The 10,917-nt window shown below is 37.5% G+C and overlaps 1 protein-coding gene and 1 long non-coding RNA gene across 2 annotated transcripts; one reads left to right on the top strand and one right to left on the bottom strand.

Moving 5' to 3' along the window:
• The first annotated feature begins 284 nt into the window (after positions 1–284).
• LOC141652411 (uncharacterized) lies at positions 285–5,715 on the top strand. Its single transcript, XR_012547199.1, has 3 exons — positions 285–529; positions 5,040–5,069; positions 5,552–5,715. It is a non-coding gene; the product is annotated as an uncharacterized LOC141652411 (long non-coding RNA).
• A 3,247-nt stretch (positions 5,716–8,962) lies between these two features.
• LOC141651944 (uncharacterized) lies at positions 8,963–10,140 on the bottom strand. Its single transcript, XM_074459633.1, has 2 exons — positions 9,814–10,140; positions 8,963–9,649 (listed from the first exon to the last, which is right to left on the bottom strand). The coding sequence occupies exons 1-2, from the start codon at positions 10,138–10,140 to the stop codon at positions 8,963–8,965; spliced, it is 1,014 nt and encodes a 337-aa protein (XP_074315734.1).
• Positions 10,141–10,917: the final 777 nt, after the last annotated feature.

Genomic DNA, 10,917 nt, shown 5'->3' on the forward strand with positions numbered 1-10,917 from the left:
ATTTCTGATTTTTTCGATTTATTGTTTTTCTAGCGGCTGTAATTTTAGATCTTGAGTTTAGTAAACTAGACTCATGTAAGGTTTATGTGGGTATTGTTGGATAGCTCTGATTTTTTGCTTAATTGTTTCTGACAGTCATCTCAACACTCAACATGGAGCAAGTCGTCTAATTCTACATGATGAAATACGCACCTGCAAGATGAAAATGATTGGCACATAATTTTGTTCAAAAGTATGAATCTTTCTTTATTCTTTATTATTAGACATTCTTAGCTCTCATTAGTCATATTAGTTTTAAAATTGCCAAAACTTTATGTGGTCTGAAGTCTAATTATACAAGAGAATTCTTTCAATTACGTTCGTTAATTGTTTAATAATGGTGATGAACTGTAGTTATTTACGTGATCATGATTCACTATACACTTGACGGGTTAATTGAGCACAATGGGTTATTGGTTTCACTAATTGTAGGGCTGAGATTGACTTTTAGTGGAACCAAGATTGCAAATTTTGCTGATTCTGGTGGAAGGTGAGCAATTTTAGCTTTTTTTTTACTCAAAATTTCTATTTTATTTTGCTTCATAATTGTGGTTGGTTAAGCATAAACAATGTTTACATATTAATCTTAACTAGTTGTTGCACCACGCCCTATTGGGCGCGGTGCCCCAATTTGTCGAAATGTTAAGCGTAAGTAGGAGTATTACATAACTGGCGGATTTTTTTGAAAATACGTTGTCTTGTGCCAGCTATTAGAGAATAATCGTCGGATAGAAGGCAAATGACAGCGCCACTAAAGCATAGGCAGTTTCTTTTGGGCAAACCAACCTAAAGAACCCGTTAACAATACGAGAAGACATAATCTTATGCGCTGCTGCCCGACATGTCTCGTAAACAATTTATGGGCAAAGTGCGCAAAAGGAGTTCTCGACATTAGCATAAGCTTGGGAAAGCGTCGTTGCTTTTCATTGAGAAAGATGTTCAACAAGTTTAGTAAATTTTATTTTTTCGTCTAGTAAATTCAATTTTTTAAGTTTCACAATTAAGACTCCCGAGTCCAGAGGCATTTTTAAGAAGATTCACAAGTAGATTACCTCTGGTGATAACAAAAGACATTGGTTTGACATGTCCAACTATTTCATTCATGGCATTGTAGATTTAGCTCTCACAAGTTGCCATTAAAAGTGAGGATAGGAAAATTCCATGGGATTGTTGCCCGACAACACCAATGGGTTCATGGACTGTTTGCATATGACATGGTCCATCAGAGAGTGCAATTAGTCCATGAATCATGAAAGTACAAAATTTTGTCAGAAAATCAACAATAAATATTACGCATGTGTATCACTAATTTAAACATAGTTCAGATACGAGGTATATCTTTCCTATTGAACAAGAGGTAAGCACAAAGTTATGAAATTAGAAATTACGGACAAGACTTTTGAGGAACAACAGAAGAAACTTGTAGAATGAAATGCATCTAAAAGCAGGCAGTTAGTTAGTTAGGTGAGCAATCATCTTTGGCCAAGGCCCTCATTGAGTGTCGAACGAGCTACTGCTTAATTGATATCCTTGCATCACCTTCAAATTAAGTTGTCGGGTGAGTCTCGTGTCAAATATTTTCAACTTTTTACCTGAAATAATGCACTGCTAATAAGCTTTTCCTAAGCCGATTCGAGGTCCCTTCGCTTTGTCTAAGGTTTAAGGTCCCGTATTATGGGTTTGACTTCGGCGGTTTTGTTGTTGTTGTTGTTGTTGTTGTTGTTGTTGTTGTTGTTGTTGTTGTTGTTGTTGTTGTTGTTGTTGTTGTTGTTGTTGTTGTTGTTGTTGTTGTTGTTGTACATGGAGTAGAAGGGTAATTTTAATCCCGATGCCTGATTGTTCCAACCTTGGTTATGAGAATCACTATGAAGACAACAAAGAGTCTGATACATGACCCATATTTCGTTTCTTCTCCTACTCTGAACTCTTATTTCTAAACTCACGTGACTCTAAATCCCTCCGCTTGTCCCATTGATATATAAGAAGCTTGTATATTCAACTTTCATGGGTTGAGCGATAGGCTCCTCAATTGCAGTTGCTGTATTGTATCTTGAGACCATCGTTGCTCTTAAGCTACGAGTTCTTCATGTGCACTAAATCCCTGGGGAACAGAGTTGTTGATGTCCATTGTTTCTTCTAGCCTCTGCAGCCAGACAGCAGGGGAAAAAACAATAATACTGATGATATTTGTCAATTAGACTCAGGTTAAACTATTCCTTTAGCAGAGATTTTAACATGAAAACTAAATCTACGGAATCAATACAAACAACAATAAATATGACTGGAAAAGCTATCAAATTTCTGTTTAGTCTGGCCACATAGTTGGTGAACATCACAAGAATGCAGTTTTCGCCTAGATTCCTTTGTACTTTAAAAGACCGCATCAATTTTCATTGATAGGCAAATTACTGCAAAATGAAAAGGTTGCCTAAAAATAGTAAATAAACTCTTTTTTCAGTATTACACGACCTACAGTAGAGATCTACATAATCCATTGTAAACTTAAATTCCAAACTAACTTCCACTATTAAGCGTTCCTGAATGGTCAATTTTGTCATACTGGACTCCTCAATTACCAAATCATCATGTTAAATAACCTCGGTAATTAAACAACACAATACAATACAATACAATACAATACAAGAACTGAATAAATGTATCAACGTTTGCATTCCTTAATTCGAAAACACGAATCTTTCTCTTATTTCTCTAAGAGTTGTCTTTGATTTTACATATTCTCTACGTCTAATAACCTCCCCCTCCCCCTTATTTAAAAACCTAATAACATAATATCTAATCGACTTCAATTACTGTGTTCCATCGTCAGTTCTGAGACATACAATAACCAGTCGCCCCCACAAAATCCATACGTGGGCGCTAATCTACAAGGTCCGTAATTTCTCGTCTTACCTTGTTAGCTTAAGCTTTTAGTTCTATTTCACAACAGTTTGGATGGGCACGTGCATGATGACACAGGTGTAGGTCTTGGCAAATCTAGTAGCCATTAGTAAAGTCGATTATGATATGTATGGTGCTCTTTCCTTTTTTTTTTGTATTGATTAGATGGGAACATAGGGTATGAAGGTTGAGCTATGATTGGGTGGTCCAATGCAAACTACGCCAATATTTATAGGCAAGACACTATCTAGCGAGGTGGCATGTGAAAGCACCTAAGTGTCCTGAAGTAAGTTAAATGCAAGGTCAAAGGTTAATCTAAGATAAGCATAAAATTAATTGCCCACAACTTAGACCAGCGATCTCCCTAAGGAGCAAGCATAAACCAGCCGCGGGAAGCAAACAGTCACATAAAATTAATTGCCCACAGCTTAGACCGGCTATCTCTCTAAGCAACAAGCATAAACCAGCCCTGAGAAACGAACAACCATAATCACTTGGCTTAGATCCTAGGCGAACGTCTGTAATATCATATGGGAAGCACCACGAATTAGGACTGATTCATCACAAAACCATACGTACTGGTACAAACCCACAAAACCATAACCACTAAGCATAGGTCATAGGGTTGTCTTAGTAAAACATAAAACTCAAAAGACGCACATCAGGTGGATACAATTACTACAAGTTAACACGGTAATTAGAGCACACATTATAAAAGGCATACGAGCATTATAAAGCGTAACGGTAGTTAGCACCATTAAAACAGCTAGGGGCGCCACCTACCAAGTTCAAAAGTTGATCTGCAGAGTCTAATCGATATCAACTGGTACAGGGCAAGCAGAAGATGCTTTCACATACAAAGCCCGGGAGCAATAGCAAGAACAAGCAAGCCAGATAAAGGAAAAGGGTAGGACAACCCTAAAGCTGGAGAGGTTGGGGGGGTCGTCAACAGTTGGGAATTCCTATGAAAGCACGGAGCAATCATGAGATGAGGCAGCTCAAAGAAACCATGATATAATCAGAGGTAGATAGAGGAAAAACTACAATTAACCAACTAACTAAAAGCCGGAGCCAACAAAAGTATGGAGCACCCAAATTAACCAAATAACAAAGTTCGCGAGCCACACTGTATATTAGTTCAAACTAACCAATTAATCTCGATTAGTTGTTTACCTCTGCAAAATTACCAATCATCAACTACAAATGTACCAGCCCACAACCAGTTATAAGTAAAGGTAGACAGATCAATAAGCTACAGTCTTTAAATACAAATAGACCTGTAAAAAACAAAAAATAAAACACAAAAAAAAGCATTGTCCATATCGAGGCTTAGCATAACAAGTTCGGTTATCGAAGCTTTGTTTCTTTCCTTAATTCATCGAATTTCGTTTGACCTGGGCTAATTAGTTTGCATTTTCATCTATGATTTGCTTGGATTTCTAAAGTGTCGAAGTACGGAAAGCTTATGGAGGTATGTCGACCCTGGGCAAATAATCAATTATCAACCCCAAACTCACCAGTTCACAACCAATAATACACCCTTTACGGTTTATCGGGGGTGTTATTGTACAGCAAGCAGAAACAAATCATGACCCGAATCAACAAATTCAACCCCAAAATTATCATCGAAAATAGAAACACTCTAGCAAAGAACCCCTAAATTGCCAAACCGGGTTGCTTGAGAGTCGGCGGGACATCGAAAACAGATAGAATAATCGAAAGGGTAAACAATTGAAGAGAGGAGGAAGGGAGAGCAAAGGTCTTACACGAAAAATGAAGAGATGAGAATGAGCGGAGAGGAGAACACGGTAGAAGGCATTTTTTAAAGAAAATTTTAGGAGTCATGTGCAAGGCATGCTTTTGAATAGTCTACCACTATTCCTAAGGAATGATTTTTAGATGTTGATGCATTTTAAGAGGTTATAGATTATGATTAAGGTCACTAAACCATCGTCTCATGGAATGTTATTCCAATTGCATATTTACCCTAATTGTGTACTATTAGTCATTCATTATACCTGTGAAAATGTTATATGGTGGGGTTATTAATTTGTTACTATATTTTTAATTTGTTTATGGGTGTTCATTTGGCTTTATTGCAGATTTCTTAACTCGGTTAGACGAGGAACGAGGTACATCTTAGACCTTGCAATTATTTTACTCTTACAATTTTGTCAAATAGTTACTTTTTCCGTTTCGGTCATTTATTTACCTTTGATTTTGGCACAAAGACCAAAGAAAGAGGAAAGGGCTAATTGGACTAAATTGAGTGTAGAGGATCAAATTGCTCATCAAAGGGATTTCCAAAATAGAAAGGTAAACAATTGACTGAGACAAACAAAAATAAAATAGATAAACAAAAGATCGGATGAAGAGAGTGGTATTTATTTTCACACATTTGATGAGCTATGTTTTTTGTTTTCATGTTTGCATGTAACCAATTGAGATTGGAGAATAGGAGGATGTTTATGGTCAATTTGAACTCGAGCTTTTAAAAGTCAATAAATTGGAGGTTAATTTCATTTTTCCACCATATTTTATCCTTTTACATGCATGCACCTTGCTTGGTTTTCTTTTTAGTAAGGATCCTAAAAGGTTAATATTGCTATTGCAGGACGTATTCCATTCTTATATTGTTTCTACTATGAACAAACCAAATGTGAATCAAATAATTAACGAGACGGGACATGAGAGAAACATAACAAACTATGAAGTACTTGAAGTACTTTTGAGAAGTGTAGCAGATTGAATCTATTTTTAGTTAGTCTTATTTGTGACGACCACAAGCTTGTGAGTTGTGACCTCATACAATCCTCTTCTACTTGCTCTCTCACTATTTTAATGTCTTAAGTCAATAAAGTCGTCATATTTCAGTTTAGATATTACTATTTTTATTTTTATATTTTTTAATTTTTTAATTTATGCTTATTTCAAGTGAATTTATGTCCTTCATGTATATGGAATAAGAAAACTCGATTACTCTTTAGAAACAGATAGTTTCAACTTCTATATAATTTTATCTTATGATAACTTCAATTCAGGATTTCACTCCCATTCATTCTTCCTAAGCTATTGCAATTTTCGAGGAAAAAAAGGTTTTTCTAACGTGTATCCTAAGGGCATACACGCACATTAAGATCCTAAATAAAGAAAGGATCAGAGGAATATTTTACTAAATATGGAAAAAATGAATTGATATTTACAATTCTCATGTTATATTCCTTTTGTTTGTTTCTTTATTTATACTCTTAATGTGTGTCATAAGGACACACGTTAGAAAAACCCTTTCTTTTAACATGGTGTATTCATGTCTCATTTGGGAACATAATTATGGTATATATTGTGTCTTAAGAGTTAAGATAGTACTATTACGTAATACTTTGCCTGCTCTCCCATTGTAAGATAAATGATGAATGACGCCTATCTTTATGCCACTATTATAATAGTTTAGAACTTTTGATCGAAATAGCAAATCTTCCGATATTCGCATAGTTAGTTGAATCTAAAGCGCATGTTTTGTTTGTTTCATCTTTTTGTTTTCCGTTATTCAAGAACGGTGAAAGAAGAAAAGATGTGTCGGGTGTTTAAGATGTAGATATATATGTCTGCACCAATTTTTAAAAATCAAATCGTGTGAACTTTACATTTTTCCCCATAATGGTCCGGTGTTGATGGAAAACTTATTGTTACTGAGTAACTTAGTGAGAGTATAATTAGTTTGATAGACCACACCCGCGAGTTTCGCGGGTCACAAAACTAGTTAATATTTTTTAAAACTTATGGGACGGGTGTAATTAGCTTACATTCGAAGTTATCATCGATAAGAAATGAAATAGAAGTACGATGGCTTCTGAGCTATGAATGATTACGTGAATATATGAGACACGAACATAAATAAGTTTTCATCGATTATTATACGAATTATATGTCATTTGGTCTGATTGTTAGGGGTATTATAAATGTTCAATCTCGATTCAATATTGTACTTTAATTTGTATGTGTAAGATATTGTACATTCATACTAATATTGAATAATATTCTAACTATAAAATTTAAATGACTATTTATATATTTTTTATACATGTCCGTACAACTTTGTACGGGTTTTAAGCTAGTTTTTTATATAATCAGATACATTATAAGCTCTTAGGTTTCAGCTATCTTATCGAATACTTTTTCACGTTTCAGTTAGCTTTTCAGTTTTCAGCTATCTTTTCAGGTTTCAGGTACCTTTTCAGCTAGTTTTACCAAGCAGAACCTTAAGATGATATGCTAAGACTTCTTCCACACCTAGTAAATGGCAAACAACATAATCACATATTCTTTTACTATAAATGGGTTATAATTGTTACGGAGTAAATCATTTTATTTAACTTTAGTTTAAACTAATATCTTCTTATATATTTAGAATTTATTTCGTTATAGTGTTATATATCTTTCTTTTATATCTTCTTTATTGGCATGTTCTGACATAACACAAACACCAGAGCTGTGGGATAACAACTTATAAAATTACAGAAAGAAAAACAAAAGTTAACACGGACCTATTGGGATTAATCAGTTTGAAACAAACACTATTTCGTTAAAGAGTTTCATAAATATATAACACTATAATGAAATAAAACTCTATTGAGATTAACCCGATGATGATCGGACGACATGTTCAGCTTATATCGTGATTTTATGACATTTCGTAAATCGGTTAATGAAAGGTTACTTGAACATCTTGGGCAACCCCTAAGCCCTCATGTACTTGTCAATACGGTCGTTTTAACAGTAATTAGAGTCGATTTAGAGTGTGTGTCAATTCGTCTCCATTTTCATATCCCATCTCGTCCGAGACGGAATATTCTAGAATCTGTCAAAATATTTTATTTGAGATATCAGTGTTTAGGTCGTATACCCAAAGTCTATCAAATAAGATAGAAGCCTATCCCCCCCCCCCCCCCCGAATCGACATTTATTTGTGTCACAAGGAAACCTCCAACAAAGAAACGCATCGCCGTTTTAAAGAGATGCATATAGTGATGCTCCTCTTCTAAGTGGCTTAGAACTCGTTATTGCGTGTTTGTCTCCATTTCTTCCCTTCTTTTGCTATAACTAAAGACCTTAGGTCTCCATATTTTGACATATCTAGAGTTGATTTTCCTCCTCTTCTCTTCTCTCTTACATTCTAGACTTCGTTACTACTCACCGACATCCACGTGCTTGATCAATCGACCACGTAAGCCCGATTCTTATCGTGGTACCCATCTCGTTGTACTAGACCGGCCAATTTGACCAACTCAACACTCATATTAATCAATCTAAGTAAATCCTTGTAAAATCAAGGGTGCTCTTCACATTAATTTCAAGTTATCACCCAATTTTAATTAAATTCTGCGACGCTAATATGCAAGTCACCTTATTTATATGACTAGTTAGTTATTGAGATATGCTTTTCTAAATTAACTTCATCAAATATATATGTGTATGACTAGTTAACTACGTGAAGTAGCCTTTGAGTCGATCATTGTTACGGAGTACTACATTTCACATTTGATAACAATTGAACCTATGAACATAAATTACATAACACTAGTTACTGAATTAGTGAACAATATCACCTCAACGGTCCTCAAGTACATGTTTATTCTTAATCCTTATACACGGGGATGAATCATCTACATTACCTCTAATACAACAATATAAAATCATTATTACCTTTCTACCTCTTCAAAACAGTTAACTATTAGATCGTTCCGAAAAACATCCGGACCCTCAAAAAGTATTGGACATCAGTACTGGAGAGAGCTGCCTATTGGAGAGGATTTTCTTCCCTTATACACCTGCCTACTTTCTTAATCATTAATTCTTGAGACGGTCTCACAATAATTATTTTCTGAGATCTCCCATATATGAGTTAGTTAATTTTTCGATTTCATTTTTTCCTTTTTTTTTTTTTTTTTTGAAAAGACCTAGAGCGGGTTTATCGACTATCATATAAATCAGCAGCGGTTAACTCAGCGATACGACCCAAAACCGTCTAATCGTCGAAGAGCAGACTGCCTCCAACCTTACATAAGTGTGCTAGTTCATGAGCAACAGTATTAGACTTTCTACTGCTAGACGACCAAGTACAAGATTTAAAAAAGTGACATAAAGATAGAATTTCTTCGATAATTGCGTGGAACTCGCTTCGTAGGGCCTGACGGTGTTTGAGAGCTTCAATAAGAGCTTTGCAATCTCCCTCCATGCATACCTCTCGCACTAACCTCCTCTTTGCCCATTGCAGGCCAATTAGCATGGCCTCTACTTCCGCTACTTGTGCATCAAACTCGCCCCTCCGCCGCTCTGCCCATCCCCATTTGATAACTCCCTCCTCGTCCCGGCAAATGACACCAATCCCCATCCCTTCTCCCTCCTTGACCCCGGCATCAACATTGATTTTAACTATCCCTTGCCTCGGTTTCTGCCATTTAGCCTCCTTACCATCCCTCCTAAATCCCGTCCTCTCATCTTGCTTGTCCCCCTTTCCAACCACAACCACTTCGCTCTCCTCCATTTCCTTCAGCAAGTAAAGCACTCTCGCCACTACCTTACCCACGTGCACCTCCTTCCCCTCAAAAACTGCCTCATTACGCGCCTCCCACACCGCCCATATGCCAACTACGAACTTCTCTGCCTCCCTGTTATCTAGCTCCGGCAAACCGCTTCCACTCACTCCCTCACCCTCTCAAACCCCAGGTGCGATCTTATCTCCAGACCCAACCCCACCCATAACCCGGCCACCCACCCGCAACCTCGTACAAGATGGAGACAAGTCTCCACCTCGCATAAGCAAACCGGGTAGGTCACATTAATGGACCTTACTCGGGATGCTAAATTCCGCCTTACAGCGATAGCTTCACAACAGAATTGCCAAAAGAAGATTTTCACACATGGAAGGATTCGCATACTCCATATCTGATTCCAAAGCCGCTTCTCCGTCGTTCTATCTGACGAACCTTCGTCCCCTTCCCCAAGACCAACAAGAGCCTTATAGGCGGATTTTACCGAGTACTCTCCGTTTCTTTCAAGATCCCAAAGCCATATATCCTCTGTCTCAGCTCGTCCAACCCGCATATTCAAGATTCTTTGTTGGTCGATAGGTAAGAAAATAGAGCGTACCTTGCTATTGTCCCATCCACCTCCGCCAGCTGCTAACAAATCCGCTACCACCATATCCTCCTCATTGGTACAATGGGACGTGATCACTCTCCTCGACGGCGAGCCCGCAATCCAGGGGTCGTGTCACACCTTAGTGCTTAACCCATTGCCTATCCTTCGTCTCATACCCTGCAAAAGGACCGTCCTAGCTTCGAAAATTCCGCGCCAGGTGTAACTTGGATTTGAGCCTAATGCCGCAGACATAAAGGACCTATTTGGAAAATATTTGCCTCCCAAAACCCGCACCATCAAACAGTCCCGATCCGTGATCATTCTCCAAGCTTGCTTCCCTAGGAGGGCGATATTGAACTCAGTGAAATTACGGAAACCCAGCCTTCACAAGCTTTTAGGTTTACACAAATTTGCCCACGAAATCCAAGATATTTTCCTCTTACCATTCTCAGATCCCCACCAAAACCGAGAAACAAGAGAGTGAAGTTCGTCACAAAAATTAGCGGGGAGCTTGAAGACACTCATAGCGTAGGTGGGAATAGATTGGGCCACGGCCTTTATCAATACTTCCCTCCTTGCCTTCGATAAGAGCATGCCTCGCCATCCTTGTAATTTCCTATTCAACTTGTCACGGATCACCTTCGCAATCACCTGTTTCGAATGACCTACAATGGTCGGCAAACCAAGGTATTTTTCTTGTTCGTCTACAACACTAACCCCTAACCATTCCTCAATCTGGGCTCTTCTTGTCGGCTTTGTACTCCGACTAAAAGAAACCGTTGTCTTGCTGTAATTGACCAATTGGCCCGAAGCTTTCTCGTAACAAGACAATATTTCCTT

The sequence above is a fragment of the Silene latifolia genome, chromosome 4 (genome assembly GCF_048544455.1).
Source record: "Silene latifolia isolate original U9 population chromosome 4, ASM4854445v1, whole genome shotgun sequence".
In the NCBI taxonomy this organism is placed as follows: Eukaryota; Viridiplantae; Streptophyta; class Magnoliopsida; order Caryophyllales; family Caryophyllaceae; genus Silene; species Silene latifolia.

Bases quoted from the DNA above. Each gene is read 5' to 3' on its own strand.
- LOC141651944 (XM_074459633.1), bottom strand. From the start codon at position 10,140: ATGGTGGTAGCGGATTTGTTAGCAGCTGGCGGAGGTGGATGGGACAAT. The intron at 9,650-9,813 runs GTAAGGCGGAAT...GGGGTTTGAGAG, and splicing joins TCTGTTGTGAAGCTATCGCT to GGTGAGGGAGTGAGTGGAAG.